The sequence below is a fragment of the Rhopalosiphum maidis genome, chromosome 3, assembly GCF_003676215.2.
Source record: "Rhopalosiphum maidis isolate BTI-1 chromosome 3, ASM367621v3, whole genome shotgun sequence".
Taxonomy (NCBI): domain Eukaryota; kingdom Metazoa; phylum Arthropoda; class Insecta; order Hemiptera; family Aphididae; genus Rhopalosiphum; species Rhopalosiphum maidis.
Window position 1 is genome coordinate 10,709,394 of NC_040879.1, and position 25,354 is coordinate 10,734,747.

The 25,354-nt window shown below is 29.3% G+C and overlaps 2 protein-coding genes across 2 annotated transcripts in view; one reads left to right on the forward strand and one right to left on the reverse strand.

Annotated features, from left to right (window-relative positions):
- Positions 1–2,174: 2,174 nt before the first annotated feature.
- LOC113559841 (sorting nexin lst-4) lies at positions 2,175–9,468 on the reverse strand. Its single transcript, XM_026965616.2, is given in 13 exon segments — positions 2,175–4,169; positions 4,510–4,821; positions 4,968–4,994; positions 4,996–5,195; positions 5,303–5,469; positions 5,534–5,810; positions 5,952–6,069; positions 6,359–6,654; positions 6,823–6,967; positions 7,441–7,611; positions 7,686–7,847; positions 8,266–8,433; positions 8,646–9,468. Coding segments are annotated over 12 exon segments (2,043 nt in total). The 5' UTR covers positions 8,272–8,433; positions 8,646–9,468; the 3' UTR covers positions 2,175–4,007.
- Positions 9,469–9,998: 530 nt separating this feature from the next.
- LOC113559605 overlaps positions 9,999–25,354 on the forward strand; it is a 30,731-nt gene continuing 15,375 nt past the window's right edge. The window contains 5 exon segments of the mRNA XM_026965347.2: positions 9,999–10,361; positions 16,161–16,724; positions 22,773–23,441; positions 23,443–24,384; positions 24,465–24,632. Of these exon segments, the coding sequence (XP_026821148.2) occupies positions 23,235–23,441; positions 23,443–24,384; positions 24,465–24,632 (1,317 nt within the window). The 5' untranslated portion in view covers positions 9,999–10,361; positions 16,161–16,724; positions 22,773–23,234.

The window sequence follows — 25,354 nt, forward strand, 5'->3', positions numbered from 1 at the left end:
ACAAGGCATACTACAAGGCATAGGCTATTGCAAATTTGGCACACCCGCACAACAATAATGCACGAAAAACGCTCAATACGCCTACCTATTATACTCAAACTAATAATCTATATCTAAATTTACGACGACGAAGATGACATTGGCACATTGCAATAACTCCGATTTTGGTACTAACCTACACGACCTCGGCCGGTCATTATTGCAAATCGTAATATTATTATTGTGTATTTATACACCGTCTGTCGGATGTCGTACGCACGCGTACGTGCTGGTCCATTTCAGTTCGACTCGTACTCTCGAGTCGTATCAACGTTATGGCTGTCGCCATTCGCTTTGAATCGCGTCCTCGTCCGTATTCCGTAACGTCATGACCAAATAATAAATACGATTTTTCCGTTTCGACTTGCGTCAACGGTTTAGTGTTTACTATAAACGTTTACCATAAGGCATAAGCCATGCCAAACACTTAACTACAAATATTAATTACGCATTTAATAATATCATTGTAACCGCGTTTTACTCACCGGTTTAACTCGAACTCGTATTGCAGATAGGCAGGTATCTACCCGACACCAGTGATCGGCGGGTACACTGTGTCCGTTGGCCGGCGATTTCTGTTTTCTGTCGCCAACGATGTTACAATATATATATATATATATATATATATATTTACGATAGTCGATCAGAAGAGTTTTCCGCGTCGGCTAAACCACACTACGAAATCACACAGCGGGATACGCGGTCGTCGGACGCCAAACAAAAAATGCGATTATACGCACACTACACACGGACGCGGCACACTCAACACGACTGCCGCAGTATCGACATAGGCGAGGGCCGTGGTGGAGACGCAAGATCTGTCGACGGCTATAGGCAGTAGGCAGTAGGCGGCGTTAAGTCCGACGGCCAGAAACGCCGATAACGTCTGTTCGGTCGTGTTTTAACACTCGTCGGTTTACAACTGGTACGAAATTAAGCGTGAAACGTATAATTCCGTGTTTTTGTTGTATTCTTCTACTGGTTCTACCTGTATGGTTATTATTTCATCATCACACTTACCTGCATGCTACAATAACTATTAAGATACATAGGTACCTATTTAAGTGACTGCTACAAAGCCATACAACAGAATGGTATTTATGCGATCTTATTAACTCTGTACATACCTAAAATATTCGTTAACATAGGACTAAAAATTAATTTTTTACTTCGAGAAAATAAAAAAAAAAATATACTTTTGTATTAATTAATTGCCAACTTTTTACTATCAATATTCAATAATATTAATCAAAACAGTTATATAAATACAGTTTTGTTTTATCATTACCAATTTATCGAATTGGAAAAATCATCTTCATCAAAAATCCAGTGATTTGTTATAAACATCTCAATTATTTTAGTATCGGTATACACACTATTGTAATTGAGTAAACGTATATTTAATAGAATTTTGCTACAGTTAAGCACTAGTCATAACTATTATTGTTGTAGAGATGACGAATAATGATTGGTGACAGTCAGCTTAAACTTAATTTAACTGTTGGATTATTAGGATGAATATGTTATATCAGGAATAACTTCATAAATTGTCCACAACAAAATTGTACCATTAAGATTTAATTTCATAAAAGTATACAAATATATATTAAATCAGGTATTATAGCTATAAGTTATTATATTATTTATTAATTATTAAATACATGTATGTAGTATAAAAATATAATTATTAGGTAATTTATTGTATTTTAGTATTTATTATAAATGTAAAACAATCTATAATTATTAGCTAAAAAAATAATATATTCAAAATTAGAGTAGGTAAGATAATAATCTAACATAGGTGTTATACCTAATAAATGAAACAGAAAAAAAATGGTAATAACTTACAATAATGACAAATATAACAGACTAGCCACAGGATACATATTTATTTTAAGTAAATTATTTAATATGAGTATATTATACATAAATTCAGTTAACATATATTTCAAATACCCTTTTAAGTTACATAGTTTCGTACACACTTACATACATATAAACGTAATAATTAACACCCACTACGATGGCACATGTAAAATAAATATATGTACCTATATAGTATAGATTATATAATAAATATATCTATATTCCTATAATTATATTATAAATAAATAAGTAAAACAAATATGTTATGATTTAAATTGGAAAAATTCATACAATGGTAGCTTATAATAATAATAAAAAAAAATGGTCCCAACAATATTAAGTTTCAAGTCAAAATTATCACTTCTTAGATGTTATCTGTTATCAATGGAAATATATTATTTACATTAAAATGTTAGTGCTAGTAATTACATATTATTTTGGTCAGTACATATAAAGAAAATTTGGATATTTTAACAAATCTTAATTATTCAAATATAATAAAAAAAATATTGTAAAAATATCAGATCTTCAGAATTAATTTCTTTTTTAAAATTCGTCTGTCAACTGAGTTTTACAAAGGATTTAAAATAAATATATAATTTTACTAATATATTAAAAACTATTAAAACTATTAGGATAATTCTAAATCAGCTATGATCTTTCAGATTTTTAAAAAATATTAGGTGTTCAATTAAATAATTGATTATACTTCATTACAATCAAAAAGTTAACCCCAAGGCAACTAGTTCTCGTAGGGTAGTGGTCTGGCGTGAACATTTTTCATTCATGAGACAAAAACAATTTTAGGAACCACCCACCTCCAAAATTGTCGTTTACAATTTTCAAGTATTAAAAATAGTGATAAGCATACTTAATTAAATAATATGTTTGATTATAAATAGTATACGAGTAGATTACATTTATAATAATGTTGATATTATAACTGTAGGTAAATATTGTGTACCAACTATCAACACGACATAATATACCGACAATCATTCACCTACCCAAACAGCCATGAGACCCAGGTCTCATAAAGCCTTTCTCACGCCGCCACTGTTCCTGCCGAGTTAACTAGTGGCTATTATTGTATGCATTACAAAATCATAAATGTGCACCATCTTTATAGTAGTCAAGTACAATAAGTATTATTGTAGTTGAATAAATAGTGATACCATAATTAGATAAACCCAGAATCTATTAAGCAAAGATGGTTTGACGTATAATATTAAGATTTTTAATTTACTAAAACCTTTTAGTATAGGTTTATGTTAAAAATGAAAATTATAAAGAGTTTTTCATGTTATAAAAAAAGTATTAGCATATATAAAATATTGAACGTAAAAAGTAATATTAAATTCGCCTTTTCCTTCATAATTGATAGTAACTAAGTTCTTATTTAAATATTTGAGCCACAAAAAATCAGAAAAAAATGCCATTAGAGTTAACTATCTGTATGTCTGCTGTGTAGTAAAGCCATGCCCCTGGCAAAGTTGCTGTCAAGTTGTCTTCTTAATTTGAGAATAGAATATCACTATTTAATATTTCTATAATTTTAACAAGTATCAACAATTATCAACATATGCAGTATGTTTTTGGTAGTTGAATCATTTTTATGATATTTGAATATGTCAATCTGGTGACTTTTACAAAAACTAAAAAACAATATTTTATACATTGAAAAGAATATTAATCCATCCAATAGTAATATCAATAATAATAATGGGTAAAAGCATAATAATATAACTAATACATGGTAATAAATTGAACACAATAATATAGAACAAAAAAAAAAAAAAAAATAATCAAGTATAATTAAGACAATTAATAAACTAAAATGCTTCATTTAGGGATAATAATGGTAAAAGTAGTAGCAGGAGTTATAACGTGGATTCCCCCAAAAATATTATTGTAATAAGAATAAGAACAGTTTATTTCAGTGATATTAGTGGGCTACGGTTACAAATAGTTAAAAAATTAATCGTGATACCTAATATATTATAGGTATGTGTTATATGCGAGTATTAGCAGTTTTAAAAACAATTGCATTCTAGTTATTTACCATGTTTTATATTACCAATTCCATTAAGTTACTGTAACTACTACTGATTTGAATAATACTGGTGTTGATAAGATGAGTTATCATCAATTATTCCTTGGTTGTATTGTTGTTGGTCATAATGATGGTCCATTCCTACTCCTAAAGAGTCTTCATCGCCATTATCAGGGTACATGTGTAAAACATTTTCTAAATTGTCAGCAATCTAAAGAAGAAAATATTTATATGTTATTAATATTTAAGAAAGTATCATAGTGGCAACTTAATAATATTTTAATGATCACTATTAAGGTTAGTGATATGTAAATAAAAATTCAATTGTTAATGAAAATATGAGTGATAAGACTTAATTAACAGATTTTTTATTCATATTCATATATTTCATACAATATACAACATTATTATTTAACTATTTCCACATAAAAATATTAATTATTCTGAATTCCTAATTTCCTAAAATCACTACTATCCAACATTATAGCATTGCCATGGTTATAATTCAAACAGCATTGGCCATATATTGTCATCATAAATGTTTTACTAACTTTTCTGTAATATTCTATCTGGTTGCGCAATAGTTGACGAACATGGCCAGCCATTTGGCCGAGTACATGGTCTCGATGAAATTGATTTATCTCTGCTAACAGAGCATATGACACCACGTCAGTACGACGTTGCATCTCACGCAGTAGCCGTCTCTGTTGTTCTGGGTCAGTCACTGCTGTGGTTCCACCACTACCAGAACCGGATAACGATGCTCCACTACTAGATCCTCCAGCTCCATCACCACCGCTACCACCTATTGGTATACCTTCAGAGTATTGTCTTTCACATTCTTTCCGTTTTTGCACAGCACTCTATTACAAACAAATTAAGGTAACTTTCCTGTGATTATCATGTAAATTATAGAAAGAATATTATTAATAAATAATAGTTTAAGCTCGTAATAGTGGAAAACCAATAAAAATTACAATACATATACATAAACAAATTTGTAATTCACCTTGTGTACGGCTAATATATCAGGAAACTGCCCCTGCAACACCACGATACACGTGTAGCATGTCAGCAAATGAGTCCCATCCTGCGGCAGGTAACTCATCCATCAGCCGGCCACCCATCTCATTGTATACATCACCAGTTTTTTTCAGAGCCGTCATCAGTTGTCGGGTAGTAAGACTTATCACATTGCCATTACCACTAGTATCTCCTATTGATGAAGATGATGCTCCTACATTATTCATTATTAATAATAAATAATAAAAAAAATAAGTTAACATAATATTATTGTATCAGCTGGTCACTGTAAAGTGTATACTAATGTATACTGTTACTTACCACTATACGCGTGACCCAACATGTAAAATGACTGGCCTAATCGTTGAGCATCGCGTTTATAACATGTTTGCATACGTTTTGATTGTTCTGCAACCGTTTGTGCCATATTCTTCAGCGCTCCTTCTAATCCAGTCACAAATCTCTGAAATCCTTCCACTTCACGATCTCTTTAAAAATCAAACGGTAAAAATATTAAATAAATAATAAGTTATAACATTGTAACATACATACAATATTGCCGGGTTGATAGATGGAGGGGGGTCATTACTACCATCTGCAGGTATTACTCTAATTACAAAAAATACATTAGCCCCAGTGAGGGTCTCGGCACTCGTATTCCGTGACTCAGCCTTCCGCTTGCCTGACTTCCAACGTTTCTCATCAGTACATGTGATAAAGTGTTGCCGCCATACCCAACCCCGTGATAGTACAGGATGTCGGCATACTGCATCTACAAATGCCTGTAATTGCTGTTTACGACGTTCAATGAATTGTTCTTCGTATCGACCTAAGTATAATTAATATTATGACCAAAGTGATATTTTTTTTTATTTTAAAATGAATATTGTTTGTTAAGGATTTTCTATAACATAATATGCATATATTATTATATGACTTATTTGCAAAGTAGATTGTTGATTTATCTAACCTGAAATTTGTTTATCTGGTAATGGCGGTATTGGCACTAAACAGCAGTACTTTTCCAATAACCGTTCATGTAACCAATCAAAGTGCTTGTACCTCCTGGATACTTGAATATTATTAAACTACAACACATATAAGTCAAACGAAAATTAATTAGTAAAATAGAAAAAAAATTAGTAGATTTTTTAATAGATGGATATAGTTTTGTTTCAAATAGCTATTATTATAATGTAAGTTTATCATAATAACTAAAAATCATACAAGTATGCACTATACACTCATTATCAGTAGTACTTATAATATGGTAATATGTTAAACAGTGATAAGTTATTGAATGGTAAATATTTGCGAGTTTTCAATAAATATTTGATAGATAATAATACACATAAGAAACATAGAATATAGACATACCGTAGGAGTTATTTGGTATGCAATAAACGATTTCAAGCCTTTGAGTTTTGTTTCCTTCTTTGGAGATGCCACCACACACTGGTATCCGTGTGGTTCATTATCTGGGTCTCGGCACCATTCAACATCCACTGCCATGGGGCCACCACCAGTACCACCACGCACAACAATTGTAATGTTTTCTGTATCAGGTAAGTGGATGGGTGGCTGAATGGCACCCATTATATATGATGCATCACCACCACCTACCAACTTGGAAAACCGAGAACTGCTGCCACCAGTTGTTGCAGCTGTCTTGCCTACAACAAAAATATCAAATTATAAGTCAATTTGTATATATTTTATTAAATAACATTGTTATGTAATTAAATCATTTTTGATAAGTTGTGAGAGCTTACAATGATCAAAACTCCCAATGGCTTATTTTTAAAAAATAATTATACTGACGTTAGTTCAATTTTAGGTACCTGCTGTTTTCCTTATTGATGTCGTTTTTGTTCCAATAGGTGGATACTGAATAGTTGGTGGTATAGGAGCAGATGAAGTCACAGTACTTCCACCGCCATATTCAGAATCGTCGTCCCATTCATCGTCATAATAATCATCAGGTGACTGTAAATACAATTACAAAATAATAATTTACACTAAAATTGTTATCCCAGAAATATTCGATGATTGGATGACAGCTATTTAATGAGTACAAGAAAAATTAAAAATACATATGAAAATTTAAATACATCAAACAAATATTATATTTAGTTAAATTATATAATCTAGATGTGATTTAAGAAAAAAAAGCGAAGTTAAAAATAAAGTGTATTAGCTATAGTAAATCTATTTGTATTTTTTTAGCATTAGGTATAAATTATATTCCTTGTGAATTAAATAAAAAAATATTGAAAGCATAATTAACTTTTAAAATGTTAAAATTATGTCGACTTAAAATAAGAAAAAATATTTAATTCTCAACTTTTAACAATGTAATAATGATGATTGGAGTTCAAATTCTAAAGTTAATTCTTTTAAAGAGTAAATATAAAAATAAATATTTATTTTTAATTATTTTATCATGTTAAAGTACTAGCCTGCTGATGTGGATATGTCTGTTGCTGATTTTGACTGCCAGGAACTTGTGAATAAAATTCATTTTGATCATCAACTTCCCATGGATCTGTTGATGGTGGTAACGGTGGAGGTGGTAAAGCTGGCGGTGGTTTGCTTTCATTTTTTCTGTCATCCACCTTAGTTTTAATTTCCTATTAGCATTTAATATATACATTATAAATAATAAAAATACAACCATAAAAATCAAACTATGAGAAAAACAAACCTCAACATATGCAGCTGGAAACAAGCCTGTGCGGCCAGATGTGTTTGTTCCTTCCCACCAGCCCTCGCCAACATCTTGTCGGGTTACCACCAATGTCTCACCAGCAGTTACTGATAATTCTGATGAGCCGGGTTCACCCACAAAATCATATAATACTAAAACCTAGGGTACACCAACTTTATTTAGAAAAGATATAACTATTAATAGCTAATTTAACCTGTATTTAATTTTAAAAATAAGTGAATAACAATTGAATTATTTTGTTTGATTAATAACATTTTATTTATGTGAAAATTATTTTTCCAAATTATTAAGTTCATAATATATGTATAGAATAAATTAACAGAAGAGACAAATTATATTATTATAATAATATAAATGAGTTGTGAATTTGTAATATATATATTTAAATTACCTATTATTTTCTTGTCATGTGTGTGGTTATGTTATTTTAATAAATTAGTACAGTAAAATGCCATAAATGGAGATTATAATAAGATTAATCTCAATAGCCTCTGTTTTCAGATTAAGCATAAAATATATATTCATTAATTGTAGTGTACATATTCAAACACAATACCTTCATATTAGGAGTATTGACCGTAATTGTAGAGGATGTGCGTAGACGCTACTGATGCTGCGTGTTAAATACAAAGCTTTAGGTTACTGCACTTGCTCACCAGCTTAAGACAGCATGGGTTCAGTCATGATATTTGCTGTCGACACCAATGGGAATGGTGTTGAGTAGCTAGTAACACATGCACATACACAATGTAATTAGATTGTATATTGTAACAAAACTCAGATATTTTGTAGTAAAGCGCTCACGACGTACAAAAACGGCGAGCAAAAGAATATTGTCAATAATATCCGCGTACTGTCGTCGTCTGAAGAGCAATTTGCCACATTACTAGCTAAAGTTTGACGAGAATGGGAAAAAAACAAAAAAAAAACACTTACCACTTAGTATGTTAAGTCCTCGACTACTTATTTTCGGCGGGCCACAAATTACTCGGACCGTTGTGACGAATCTTTTGCCGGTCAGTTCTGCGGCGTAACAATACACACGCGCGCCAAACACAAAGTGGACAGCTCACACACGGAGATCAAACGGCTGCGCGGTCCGTGAGCAAACGACTTCGCAGCGGACGTGCTACTCTACCAAATCTACGATATACCAAAAAAACGGTATGCAAACGACGCGGGAATTATGGTAAAAAATAAAATAAAAACAGCAAGAGACGAAAAGGTGTACGATAAGTTTACGCAAACGAACCACGAAAGTCGATCCAATTGGTCGTCGACGTCGCCGCGAGTGTGACGTACGTGTGCGCGCGCGTTGTGTAATCCCGACGAACGATAATTATTAATTAATTCCACTGTATCGCACGGTGTATTCCAATTAAAATAATAACGACGACGATGATGATGATGATGATAAAGTAATAACGATGATAATTTGTTGCTACGAACCGCTAGTTATGATATTATTATGGAAATGTACGGCGACTATTGTTCTGTGGCTCGCTGGCGTTCCGTTGATAAGGTTCGCCGCCACCGACGTTATCAGCCCGTACGGCGAGGCCCCCGCGGTCGTCGTCGGTGGGTGGACAATAATAGCGACGGACCGACGTTTCGGTCGTCGGAATCCGTGACGAAGCGCATCAGAGCGATGACCCTCGATAATACGTAATAACGCGATGAATGTTATTCGTTCGGCTGCGGTGGTGGTGGTGGTAAATACGCGCAATACTCGCAGAACAACAATAACATTGTTATTGTTATTGTTCCGGGACGATAACGACGCCGACTCTCTTGCTGCTGCGCGATATCGGACAGAAAACGTGATAACACGGGGTGACCGGTTGTCGCGCGGGCCGACGACAGTTGTTCCATCGGTTTGGCATCCGGTAGCTGCTGTTGCCCATTTGAAACGACCGCGAACAAATTGAAAATATCATTGTATATTATAATATTGTACGACGCGTCCTGAAAATCGAAAAAAATCGCGTCGCTCTGCTCGTCCCGTAGCGAACCGCCTCCTATCACCGATGACCGGAGTGGTAGTAGTGGTGGTGGTGGTAGTAGTAGTAGTAGTAGTGAGTTGCTGTTGTCGTGGGTGTCCGCGCGACGTTATCGCGTTGTAAACAAAGGGAAGCCGGCGGAACGCAGGTCATCCGACGGCGTTGCGTGTTTCGTGGTAGGGGAAGAGCGGGGGCGGCGGCGCTACGGCGGTGTCGATCGCCGGCAACTGCACGGGTTGCGTGGTGGCGGGACGCGCGGGGTATCGTAGACGCAGATCGACTCCTCCGCGACGCCGAAAAGTCGACGACATCTGCACTTGCGACGGTGTTTCTGTCACCGGCGCCGCGAACGTATCATCCCGGGTGTGTGTGTGTGTGGAGCATGTCCCCGCGAGTCTGGAAACGGTCCGAGCCGCCGAGTACTCCGGTCACACCTCGTTCCTCGCGCCTCTAGTTTCGCGGTCAGCTGCCGTTCTCGGGTATACCACTCCAGTCCCGGAACAGAGCGATCCGCCAACCGTGCTCTCTGTCGTCGGTCCGTTTCCGTTGCGCTGAGCGACCGATGAATTTTAGATAAAACGCGGCGAGACGAACAACGTTCCGACAGACTTTGTAACAAGCTTCCTATTTGTGCAATTATTAGAACTTAAGGGTGAGTTCTAACCATTTCATTTTAGACATGCTAACGACAACCGTTCAGTTGACACACCTTACGGGCAATATAATAATATGCATATTTTCAACGGTAGGTAGATGGTTTAAGTGGTTTTTAGTTAGGTATATTGATATTGTATTTTACTTAAACCTGGATCAATGTTTTTCTTATGGTTTTTATGGGAAACGTCTTACCATTCTTTCACCGCCAACCGCCAGTTATAACATATTTTTTTGTCATAATCTGAATACCACATATAACAGTCAACACTCTATGACATGCATTACAAATCTGAATGAGTAACCGACAAAAGTTATTATCAACTAACGATAAATTATGAGATAAATTATTATTATTAAAATTGTTTTGAGAGAACGTATCTGTTAATAACTATTGTCTTCAGATCAGGAAAATTATTTTAAAATAGATTTTGTACCTAAATTGAGTAATCAGTTTTGATTTTAACGAAATGTTAACATTAATTATTAAAATCGAAAGAATTGACCATCCTGAAAGTTGATCAGGATACCAGATTGTATGGTAACCCTATATTTTAGGTAGGTACTATGATGTAAATTCCATTCAATATGTCATTTGTCATAATTTTATAATGGTTTCTGACAAAAAATGTTCTTAAAGTGTTCTTACACTTGTTTGATAAGTAACAAAACATTATAATGGGAACCTCAATTTTAACTTAGCCTTACCCGCATTCAACTATTTGTACTGTTTCATGTATTATGATCACTTGAAAGATTAATTAATAATTGGCAAAATAATATTTTCAAGTTTAGATTAATCAAAAAAAAAAAACATTTTTAAAAGATTGCAATAGCTTACTTTAAACTGGTTTTCTATAATACTAATGCTGTTTAATAACTTTAATCAAAATTTAATTATTGTTATCTGCTTCAGAAGTTATCAATATAAAATTGTTGTACATTTTCTTTTAACTCTTTTCAATGTTTACATATTTCTTATAAATGCATAGGTAAATAATAATTCCATTTATTCATTTTTTTTAATATTTTAGATTACCTAATCACAACTTAATTAATCCCATTTATCATCAATTTCTAGTTATATTAAAATTGTATTTTTATATTTGTCATTAGGTTCAGTTAAAATAATAAAAAGATTGGCTAGAATCTAATTACAAAATATACTCCTATTGTACCAGTCATGAAAATATAAATTTAATACTCTTTTAAAAAAATAATAAACTATAAATCTCGCCATAAACATATAAAATGTATAAAATATTGAAATTATAGTTTAAGACAACCTAATAAGAATACAATTTGTTATTTAAATATTAATAAGTGAACAAGAATATTATATTTGAGCAATTATGTACTTACATTTTAAATGTGGCCATTTGTACTTCAGCCGCCATAGTGTATTCACATTATGGTTGACACTTATTATTTAATTTAATTTTCGTAGTAGGTATTATGTTTTTGATGGCTGTAGTGTGAAATAAATTTTTCCAAACAATCAATAAAATTGTAACCAATTCTACTAAGTACTAGTATGTATTAATAAAGAGGTTAATAAGAAGTACATGTCTAAAGAATATTTCATCTGAAATCTTGCATGCCATAATCATTCTACTACTGCTTTTTTCCTCCCTAAGATCTCAAAAATTACATTCTTATTTATTATGATTTGATATAATATAAGATATCTTTTAAGTTGTATGCATACAATAAGAAAAATATAATTATTTAAACACTTTTACATAAGTTTATGTTTATATGTATTTGAATGTTAACTGCAATAAAAAAAAATAAAATACTTATTATAAATTTCTTCAATTTGGTTACTTTTTTATTCATAATAATAAATAATAGTTAATTTATGGAAATTTGATGCTTATTCAAACATTTTTGTGAGCTTCAATGTATATCCTCTTAATAAGAATTAGATATAATTTTAATTCATAAACAAACTTTATGATTAATAGTGCTGCAAAAAATTACCTCAATTTTCTTCAATTTTAATTAATTTATATAACATTTAACTTTTTCCTATTATAAAATAATTTTATTGAATTAATTTCTTTTTTTTAAAAGATTTTTGATTTTAGATTCTGAATAAATCAAAGAAATAAATTGCTTAAATCTAATAGAATTTTTATTAACTTTCATAAAAATGATTTATGTAACTAGGTTTTGGTGTTATGGAGCTTATGGGTAACATTATTAATAAATATAATTGTAACTTAAATTAAATAAATCTTTAAAAGTCAGTTGTCACACACTTAAAATAACAAAAGTACTAGTACCTAGCTACGGTATACCATTTTAGAAAACATGATTGCGTACATTTCCTGGGATACCATTGCTGCATGTATTGATTGGCTTACTAATTTATAACACAAAATTTATTATTTAGAATAATCTATTTTACTATTATTTTTAATACTAGAGTGAATATTGATCTATTATCAAACTTAAAAATAAAAATGTTAGAAAATTATATAAAAAAAAAAACATAAATAAACTACAAGTGGATACCTTTTTGCCAATAGTATCTATAATGTTTGATCATATTTCTATTTGATAATTTAAATTAATTTTTTTTCTATCTTTGAGCCATTCAATTAGAAATGCTGATTGTATTTTAGTTCTCTAAAATCTATAGTCTAAGTCTCTTATATTTCTTTTTTTTTATAATTGAGAATATCAAATTAACAATATGGTATGTGGACTATAGCAATGAGTTTTGTAAGTTCAATAAAACTTCTCCATACCATTATTTTTAAAAAAAATTTAAGTCATAATATCTAAATGATTGATGCAATATGATATTTTAATTTAATTTGAGTTTTTCATAAATAATTGTTGAGATAATTTTGTTTTATTTAACATTTTTGGACATTTGTTTGAGCCAGTACTGTTATACTCATTGACCATTGTTGTAATATGTTTGAATAAAATAAGGTATACAAGTTTTGTTAATTTACAGCTATTTAATGCTTATTTAATGTATAATGCTATAATTAAAAAAATATATATTATAACCAAGCTACAAATGTAAGTATTACTAAAAGTTATGAAAATCAGAAAATATTGCATATCTTAGGTTGAATATCTTCAACCACGAGGTAAAAATGTTTGAAATTGAATTATACACAATCCAGATATTTTAATATAATTAATTTTACACTCAGTTGAAATCATGACCACATATAGTTCAATTTTCACAATTAAATTATGTTATAACTGTTATTAAATGGATGGAGTTTAATACACTAAAATATCTATAGACAGATTATGCTTAATAATAATAATAATATATAATTTATGACTAGATTTATATGCTGGACTGTAAAAAAATAACTAAAAAAAACACATGTTCGTGTAAGTATATAATACTGTGGGATTTTGTTCACTCGTAAGTCTAATGCGTCACTATAATAAGAACTTATACTTTTTTTTTAAAATAGTATAATATTATATTTGTATTTTATTATACCTATTATTTCAACTAGTTTATTGCCGTATAAAAAATATTTTTTGTACTAGATGTACTTATTTATTTTTTATATTAATATCTTATTGTTTTTCTCTGGCCAAACTATATACACTTAGATATATTCTGTTATATAAATATAAAAATAATATGTTCGATGTTCTATTATTTAATGATGATAAAATTTCTAAAGTACACAAAAATATTTCTTATTGTTGAATAATATGTATTGAATATGGACCAATTATTAAAAATATGCTCTTTAAAAAAATATTATTAGAAACATTTAAGTATATAAGAAACACAATTATTAAATTTATTTTTAATGTCACAAAATATATTTTTATTCAATTACAACTTATAAATAAAAATAAATTAGCTACTGCATTTAAGTCTTATAGTCCTACTAATAACATTGTTATTCTTACACTAAATAATACCATTTTAAAAATAATTTTATCTAATGTTTATTTTTTGGTTTATATATTTATTGAAATAGCCACTTGTTACTAAATCACTTATTAATTTCTATGATGATGAAGTGTAACTTTGCCTGTATAAGTTCCACTGCACTTCAATTACCAAAAACACATTTAACACGGATGTAATTTTAGATAATTCAAGTATTCATTAATTTGTAAATTTAAAAATTTGTCATTTTTAAAATTGTGAGAATTTTGATAACTTTACAATTAATATGAATGTACAATTGTATAAAAACAAGTACCTATTTTAAATCAAATTTAGATAGCTATATATATGTATATATAATTTGATGACTAATCATAATTTAAAAGTTTAAAATAAATAATAATTAACATTCATACATTGTACAACTTTTTATTTAAACATCAAAAAATATATTTATTATCCAGATATTATAAACATTTTAAATTAGTATAAATTAAGCTTTAATTTGTAAAACTTATTTTTATTAAATTTTTTTACCAAACCAAACTGTACGTGGATAAAAACTTAAATAATGACAACCGATTTAAAATAGGAGGGGGTTCCTGTGAAGGCGGTGACATTTCAATGTGTATGTAGTTAGGAAGAGGCCACAGGAGTACCTAGGAAAATCTGTTTTGGATCGATCAACAGTGACAGCAGAGTGTAGGCATGGTAACTACTTTCACTCCGAAACTGGGTCGTGGAATATATTAAGCTGTCGGGGGTAGGTAATGTAGGCGGTGATTGTTGCCCTAGATTATTATGTTTTTATTCGATGGGGGTGGCTGTTGTGAGTCATCCACCGAGTTCTCTGTTGCGGTAAAGAATGGCTTCTCAGGACTATGTCGATGCTGTATTTATCCATTCGACCAAATTTTCTGCGACGCGTGTGCGGAACGCGATCGCCCGCCCATCGGTGTCAATATGGGTGGTTTTCCCGAATTATTATTGAACGTAGGCGGATTCGTAGGTCGTCCTTTCCCTACACGCCTCCCCCATCTCATAATTGGAACTTTCGCTACGACGGCGGTCTGTGGCTGCTGCTGCTATTTTGTGTTCCGTGACCATTCAGTCAACTTTTGGCTGTCAGCCACCGCGGTCATCGCTACAAACAATTTCTTCTATTACTATTGATAGCTCGACCGATACGATATAATATCATATTGTCAATTTTTTTAAGTCATAGTTATTGTTTTATTTCTGTTTGTTTTTCGTGCCTATCAGTCACACTTGTTTTCATCCACAAGATTACAACTTTAATCGACTGCGTCGTACTTTTTTATTATCCAAAATTACGTGGTGCATAATAGTTCAGTATCCGACTATGCTTCACAACTGAGTCACATAAACCGCGCTATCACCGACGCCGCCAAAGTCTTCACTACCTTTCTTTGCTGTTTTTGTACATTTAAAAGCTCGACTGTTCCATGTGATTTGTCAATATAGTCAACGTTCTGTGACAACATCGACGACGACGACGATCTTTTTCTTCTAATCTTAACACTAATTTATTTTTCCAACTTCTTGCGTTAGAATTGTTTAACGTTTTGTTCTTTGTTTTTTTCTGTTATTATTATTTTTTTTTTTTGCTTATATTATTTAACTTATAATAGTTTTATTTGATCACATTTTTTCCTCGTTGTCCTCCATTAATACCGCCTACTTGACAGCTATTGTCATCATTGTAATATTATTAATATTATTATTACCACCGTAACTACTTCTAAAGCAAAAAAACACATCAAGTTTCCAAATATTTTAGAACTTACTATAGTTTATTTGTTTAACTGTCAATAAAGCCGTCAAGCTGTTTCTAATCGTGATCGTTATTGTTTCTTGTTTTTACGTATTTATTTTTAATTATTACAGAAATAATAGACGAAATCGACGCTACAACAACTCTCCACAACTACAACGACCACGACAACGACTGTGCAATTGTCACCTCAGAAACCAGCAACGAAATCGACGTTAATGTTGTCGTATCTTCATCATAATACACGATCTCAACCACCGTAATCACGCTCACCATTATACCACAGTTACAATAGTATAATCATATGTACGTGTATTAACATTAACGTGGTGGAGCACTCGCACCACCGGTGTATAATATATAAAAGCATCACAAAAATAAACACTTGTTGGCGTTGGCATGACGTAACAATACAGAATAAGCTGTGTCTACGGGGACCGGTGGTAATTAGTGCTCGTACACCTGCAGTGATACACATGTGACGAATGTGGGATAGCAAGAAAAGTTTTTTGACAGTGGTCAAAACGATAAAAATGACTGATGGCCTAGGCATAATTATATACACGGACAGAAAATCTCTCGTCATAATTGATGCCGATAGTTAAGTCCGTATCAACTAAGATTCAATATTGTCGTAGACGTTCCTTCATAACAAATCGTCAACAAAATACAAGTAGGTAAAATTATTTTCAAATTTTATTTTTATAAGATATCTATAAATAATAACTTACAGTAATACACGTAAAAAATAAAATAAAATTTACGTAGGTACTCATTTAATGTGTAAAATGACTAAAATGCTATAATATAATTTATGGATTATAAAAAAAAGCTATTAAAAAAATTTTTTTACATATTCTTTTAAACAAAAATATATAATAAAAATTTGAAAATTATTGACTCCCGCAAATACATCTACGTTATTTTGTTTAAAGAATAGAAACTTAAAATAATAATATTTTTATACTATTTATTAATTTTAATTATTATTTATTTTATGGTACATTATAAACGAAGATTAATTTAAAATTCTTTCATATATTTTTTTAAAATTCAGTGGCGTATTTATAAATAACACGAAAATACGAGTCTCAAAATCCCTTATTTTAAAGTATGTGGTTAAAATATTTTTATAACACAAGAAATTATTGCTTTACATTCATTAAAATATAATGTACGATTCGGAATTTGAAGACATTATTTTTAATTTGATGTGTGTGAAAAGATTTACTGGTAAATTACGAAAATGCCGTGACTTTTATGGTATACCCTATTCGTAAAAAAATCGATTTTAGTTCTTCTGTATTAATTTAAAAATAAATATTAGATACTTAAAATTTTTATCAAATGTTCATTTTAAATTTGTATATAACTACCTAGGTTCCTATTAAAACTTTTTTTTTTTTTGAAATAAACAAGCTATACACAAAATGCACAATAAGTTTATATAGTAAGGGTGGATGTTGACATGAAGGGTTTGAATGCGCAGCTACCCATTAGCGATACTTAGCTTGATTCATTTTTTTCTTTTTTAAAAATATGTAATATTTTTTTTATATTTTTTATTTTTATTTTTATCTGTTTGTTTGGGATGTGGGTTTATTTGTAATAGTTCACGATAACATTTTCTTTTTAACCTACACTGAGAATTTTCTATATTAAAACGTAAAATAATTTTTAAGAAACTTTTATTATTTTATTAATTTATTGTTGAATAAACTGCTACAGATATTTGATATTTTTACTCACATTTATTAAAATAAAATATTTTCAATATTATTTGAACCATATAATTTTTTATTACGACTAAGAATTATTGTTAGGCTTTGATTAAAGTGCAATAACTACTCATCAATTAAAAATATTTTAAATTTTATAATGGTATTCTTGTTTAGATATTTTTTATCTGTAACTCTAAATATTAAGTCTTGGGATATTAATTTAAAATTACTCATATATTATCTACTACTACATATATTAAAAAAAATTTCAAAATCTTTAGTAGTTTTTTTTAGATACATCTAAAAATTGTAAATTCTTTGTCTACAATAACAATAGCATAACAACTAATATTAATTTATTATTCATAAATGTATACTATTGTTTTTGTACCTGAATGCCCAAATGAAACAATTACGTATACTAACAAATATCCTTAAAATAAAAATCCCTAATCTAATATATAAATCAATCTATAATTTAAACATTTTCGAGATTATATGATTCTCTTCAAATTTTGAAATTTTAGTAAATAATTTGTTATCTACGATTGTTGTGTTTCAATTTACACCATAAAAACAAAATCGATTTTAACAAAAACTGCATTTAGAAAAACATTTTTTAATTAAACAAATTATTGTGTTGTTATAATTCATAAATGAATAACCGTAAAAATGTGTATTGTTTTAAAATGTTTACCAAATACTTGTTATTTAATACTTATGTTATTATTTTCAAATAGTATTGTTTTTTTTATCTATTTATAGACAATTGAAGTTATTTTTGTTGTTTATTTTATAAATTCCGGTACCAAACACAAATTTACGAATACCTAGGTAAAATATACTTAATATTATGGGTAGTACAAAATTCTTAATATGTTATTAATTTCCTAAATAAAAAATATTGAAAATTTATAATCTCAATATGTTTTCATAAGTATTTAAATTTAGTCTTATTAAAATTCGTCAAAAATCTTGAAAATTAAAAATTATTTTGAAAATAGGAATTTTTAAAAACATTCAGTTTATATTTGTTTTAAAAATTGATAATATATATATAATGTTTTTTTTTATGTTTTGCGACCTATATTAATTATAAAAATGTTTTCCGGAAAATCAAATTAATTTTTGATAAACATTTGAAGTTCAGATTTTAAGGGCAATGAATATTGCTGTATGATAACTATTTCTCTTCAAATGGTTTTTGTTTTATTGTGGTAGTTTCAAAAAAAAATAACCGTAAATACTTGAAATTTTTTGGGCACCAAAAGTTTTATTAGCATTTCCTACATATAAAGTATATTGATACTTTTCAAGCTATTTATATGTAATTATGTTAAATTTTATGTCGATATAAATTATTCGCCGGGTCAAAACTTCTTAATAATTAAGTATAAGAACCCATATGAGTAGTTCTATTTATATCTAAATTAAAAAAATTAAAAATCTTAATAATTTATTCAGATTTTATACAATTTATTATTTTTTTTTCCATTATAAAATCTCAATATTTTTTTAATACTATAAGTACAACTAAAATAAATGTGTAGGTAATTTTTATTTTTCTACTTCCTATAATTTTTCAAAACATATATATTTTTCTTCTAAAATTGACAATTTAAATTGTTTAATATTTTGACGTTATGATGATGCAGTGTTGAATTTTCGTGGATACAAATGACATGAACTCAAAAAAGTTAAGGACCACTGCTATACGCAATAATATTTTCTAAATATGTTGACTTTTTTAAAAATATTATATAATAATCATAATATGAACCAATTCACATTTTTATACGGTATTTAAGTTAGGTGATATTAACTTCTAAAGTTAATAACAATAATACTTATAATAAAATATACATTTATGATATATATTTTTATAATAATTAAATACTAATAATAAAATAAATTATCTACTTTATTGACTATATCAAAGAACAAATCATAAAATATACTTGGTGATATAGGCTGACAAACCGTCTCCGCTTAGAATCGTTTTTTATATACAATGTTATATCATTGAATTAAAATTTAGTACTAACTCTAATAATGATCCACTTCACACCTAATGTACAGCAGAGTGGTACCCTCAAACCTATCTTTTTTTGGTTTTTAATTCCTGAGTTATATATTGCTTAAAAATCGTTTTATTTATTATGGATAATATGTTAAAAATAAATATTTTATTTTGATAAAAAAAAAAGTTCTTCGTATTTTATATAAAGCTCTGTAAAAAACTATATGCTCTGTTAAAAATGTTGGTAAAGTATATTCCTTAAAGTTGTACTTACACCAACCTAAAAAAACATTTTTTTGTAGATAATTTTTTTAAAAAAAAAAACCGATATTTATACCAAATTATCAATTTATGGTTAATAATAGATTTAACATCAAAGATATTATTGAAGTTAGAAAAAAAAATTATTCGTATGAACTCGAAAGTTTTTGTTTATTAATATTTACTATTCAAAATGACATTTTCAATGTATTAAGCTAAATTATACCACAAACCTATTTACATTGTTACATGGTACGTCGGTATTAACTTCTAAGTTATATGAAATAATATTATAATCATTATAAATTTTAATTATGTATGTAATGTAATATATGATTTATTTTTTTTGATTATTAGTTAAATTTTACCGTAATTCTAATGTAAAGTTATTTTATAAGTTACTAATAGCAATAGAAAATATCTTTCGGCTATTCGGCTGATAGACTTTCTCCGCTCAGAAACCTTATTTAATCAAGTAAAGATAATTTAAAGCAAATATGAATGCTATAGAACTTTTAGACTGTGGTGTTGATAATTTCTTTAAAAATATTAATTATTGTCAAATATTAAAATAATTTTTTTTTATTATTAAGAAATTAAAAACAAAACATATTTTATGCAACAACATTAAATTAAACAAGAATTGATTAACCTACCTCCTGTAAACTTATACAGCTTGTGTTGGAGATAGGGAGTTATGATTACTGCTAAATATAATAAAAATAATATTATCTATGTATATATGAGTTTTAAAATTTAACAGTACAAATTAAACAAATTCAAAAAAAAACTTAAATCTAAGATTACAGAAAATATTTTTAATAGACAAGAAAAAAGTGTTATTTTATATAGAACAAACAGTATCGACAAATAAATAAATAAAATAAATTAAGATAAATTAAATTATGTGCTATAGGTACTGCCGGTACAACAGATAATCGAAACAAACTGATTTATATTAACGCAAATTGTTATCTAATTCTAAGAATAGATGTTTGTATATCATGCCTTTAATATTTACAATTTCACCTCATAATATCTTTTTTTTAAACTCATAAGGCATAGAATTGAAAAAAGTTGGGTCCTGATAATTCACAAAACGCTGACCAAAAGATTGATTTGCAAATTTAATAATCAAATCGTATTTTCTCATTTATCTTTTGTTGCTTAACTCCTTATAATTGTTATCTAAATGAAATTACTTAATCATGTACATAATATTAATTTTTTTACATAAAACCCTTATTGGCAACACACCAAATTCTTTATAGTTAGCATTCGTAGATCCTTGTAGAGTTAGTTTATTTAGACACATTCTAACTATATTATTTTGATTGACTACAAGTAAATTTAATACGTTGTCTCGAAGTCCACCCCATGCCAGTATACCATATTGAAAATTGGATTGATACAGTGCAAAGTAAACTATTTTCATTGTTGGTTTAGGTACTATGTTTTTGAGTTTGACCATTTTATAAGTAATGAAGCGTAGCTTTCCTAATAAATTGTTAATATGAATATTCCATCTTAAATTATTATCAAATATAACGCCCAAGTACCGAATTTTTTCAACCATTTTAATTATTTTGCAGTTTTATTAATGAAAAATTTAATTAATTTTATTAATAACGCAGTCATGAATTGCTAAAGTGTTTAAGTTCAAATCAGTTTTTTGTAATTGAGAACGGCATAATTACAGTTTTATCGACATTTGAAGATAGATTTTTATCATTTAAACATTTTATAATCAGACTGAACCCTCTGCAGGCTTTCTCATATACCCTCATCCCATGATTGATGAGAGAATAAAAGACAAGTGTCATCAGCATAAGTGACTACCGAACCATCAAAATTAATATCACAAATTTCATTAATATATATTATAAATAGAATTGGATCCAAAACACTACCTTGTGGTACACCATTCTTAATTGTGTATGTGCTTCCATTTATTTCATTAATTTTCACTGTCTGTTTTCTAGCTATTATGTAAGTAGCTTTTAAACCAGTTATAATGAACCCAGATTTTCATTAATACGTTATCACAACTTATTATTGCCCTTTTTATTGAAGTAGAATCATTGATTAAATATTAAATAGCAGTATTTATAATTAACGATAGCATCTATTATTAGAATTATATTATAAACTATTATATTAGAAAAATATCACCACTGGTTTTCATGTAGTATGTTTGTTATTTGATTACAAAGAATGATATATATATATATACAGTGTACTCTCGATTATCCGATGTCTTCCGCAGAATCGTCTACATATTTATATGTATACAAAAATAAATATGTATCCTTAAATTATACATCATTATCGATTTAATTGGGTTGTCATAGCCAAATACTCGATAACGACGTAAATAAAATATACGCTTGTTTAAAATACATTAATTTCAATTTTCAATTTTCAATTTATTTTTAATTATTAAAAATTTAAAATATTTTCGTAATTTTAATTTTGCGGATTATCCGCGAATGCCCTGTCACCCTATTCCGCGGATAATTGAGAGTATTCTCTTATTATCGAATATCGGGAGTATTATACATTAATTTGCTTTGTAGCATATTATATGCTAGGTAATTTTCAAAGGCTATTTGTCTGGAAAATTCAGATTTGTTATATTAGTGAATTTCGTTAACTTACTATAATTTACTTTAATATTTTGATGATTTATTAACAAAAATAAAAAATTATTTTGTTGATATAAGGTGTGACGCATGAAGTAAACAAAGTGCACGCTGATGTTACTACTGACTACCCTACTCTCTCATCACGGTGAAGATATTTACCCCGTCACTTCTTCTGACTTTGATGATAAAGAGTGATGTAATGCTATCTCTGTAACCACTGTAGTTAAAACAATCTATCGATATCAAGATTTTTCAACGACTGGAATTTAAAAAAATAATAAAAACTAAATATTGCTGTTACTATAATGGCAACTATTTACCTCTATCATCTGTTACAGTATATTTATTAATATCCGTTTAACACTTTCCTACTACTAAAACTGATCACTGCCACTTTCTTAACAAACTGCCCATTAAATACTACTTATTTTAATGGTTCTACAAACATTGATCCATTATAGTGTTATCACACTACGTCACTGATAATTGAACATTGATTCCGTATGAAAGTCCAACAGCAAAAACGAAAATATTGGGATTATGAATTCCCTTGGAACTGAGGTTACAGGCCGTCGTAGCCTTTTAAATGGATTGGTAACAGCTGCCACAAGGTCTTGGCGACATGGAATTCAATCTAACGGGCACAATTCTAACACTGTGGTGTTTCCAACTATTTCTACATCAATTAATAATAATCCAACGTGTCGAACTTCTACCACAGATCACATAACTGAGGATCAGAGAAGGCGAGATCAAGCAACAGCGGCAACAAGAACATAGACTCAACCTCCTCTGGTACGGCGGAGACGCAATGCAGCGTCCACAACAGACGCCATCTGTTCTATTTGAATTGCACAACCGTTATCAGTCACCAGATGACTGGGAAAAACAACCATTACGACAACGACGACGTAAGTCTCAACAATCACAACATCAACGGAATAATAAAAACCGATCGGCGTTACCAACATCACCGATTGTATGGGCTTTACTATTGCATACAATGTATTCAGCTGCTATGGCCGCAGTATATTACAAATATGATATGAAATTTGGTAGTGGATGGATATGGTTAAGAGGAATCGATAACAGCAGTATATTTAAATGGTTATGTCATCTACAACCGATGTGGTATTTTGTTGGGCAAGCTTTTTGCGCAGCCATCATTGGTTATGTTTGGTATCAGTGGCAAAAACGTCAACGGTGGTGTTGCTACATGTTAATCGTACTATTTATTACTGCAATGTTGCCGTCTGTACCACTTGCTGAAGTCTTCGGGGATAAAAATATGAATAAAATGACTGAAGTTCCGAAAGAAAACTCTATCGAAGGACAAAAACAGTTGTCACTACAACATAATTATTATAATTCAGAAAGTTTTTATGAAAATCAATTAGCACTTTACGAAGGCTTATGGCAAATGTCATTTTTCATATTTGTCACGTACTGTCTGGTTTTTTCAACGAGTATAGACGGATTTTTAAATAAAGAACATAGGGAAAGTATTAACGAACATAATGATAATAAAAAAAATATAGAAGATACCTTCAAGGAAGACCGCCATATTTCAATTGCTGTTTTTCTGTTTGCTATCGTAACTTCCATCGGACACACAACCCTTAATATGTATATCGCTTATCAACAACACAAGCGCCTAGTCAATAATTCATCTATGGCGGCCATTCAACAGGTTCTTATAATTCAAAGAATATTCTTTTTAAATTTATATTGCGTTGATTTTAATAACTTTTTTATTTACAAAAAAAATAGCTTATAGCTAACGTAGTAGTTCTGGCATGTGTCAACCTGGCTGGATGGCTATTGCGTCAATCAATAATCCAAGACCGTACTGAAATTAGAAGTCATGAGGGCAACAGCAGATTTGATGGGAAACACAAATATTTTCAATTAGCATTGCGCCGGCAGGCTGACAAACTGGTGAGTTTATGTTAATAATATTAATATACAAGTACCAGTAGTATTAGTTAACGCCCAGTCTTATAGTTATAACTGATTTTAAAATTTAACGATTTGACTCATTTTAAAAAAAAAACAATTTATTCTATTAGAAACTATAAAGTGAAAATATTATATTTGTTTTAAGGGTATTGGAGTAAATACATTTTTAATTCATAAACTTACAGAAAAATATTCGTATCATAAAATTATCGAATTAAAGATTTATTTTAATATTATTTTACGAAAATAGGATAGACATAGCAATATTAAATTTGACTATTCTATAAAGCGTGAGTTTGTCCTGAAAAGTTATTCAAAATGATATTGTTTCTACTTGAAACTAACTAAAATACATTAAAACCCTAAGTCTTACAATATTACACCAGCTGGATAAATGCGATGAAAAACATCAAAATACTATGACGATAGATATTAATTCTATAAAAATATTTTAACATTTATTATTTATTCTAGATTATGATTGTTATTAATAGATTTTTGAATTTCAATTTGTATTAAGGCAACAATTAGCAATAAAATACTTCATACTTTCCATTTTTAGAAAGTAAAATTGTGACAATGTTTTAATAAACTAGTACTTTACCATTAAGTATAAACTATAAATATTTTAAATTACATTAAATAAAAAAATTATCTTTCGATTCTGGCCGGAAAGCTGTCTCAATTTTGGTTTTTAAATT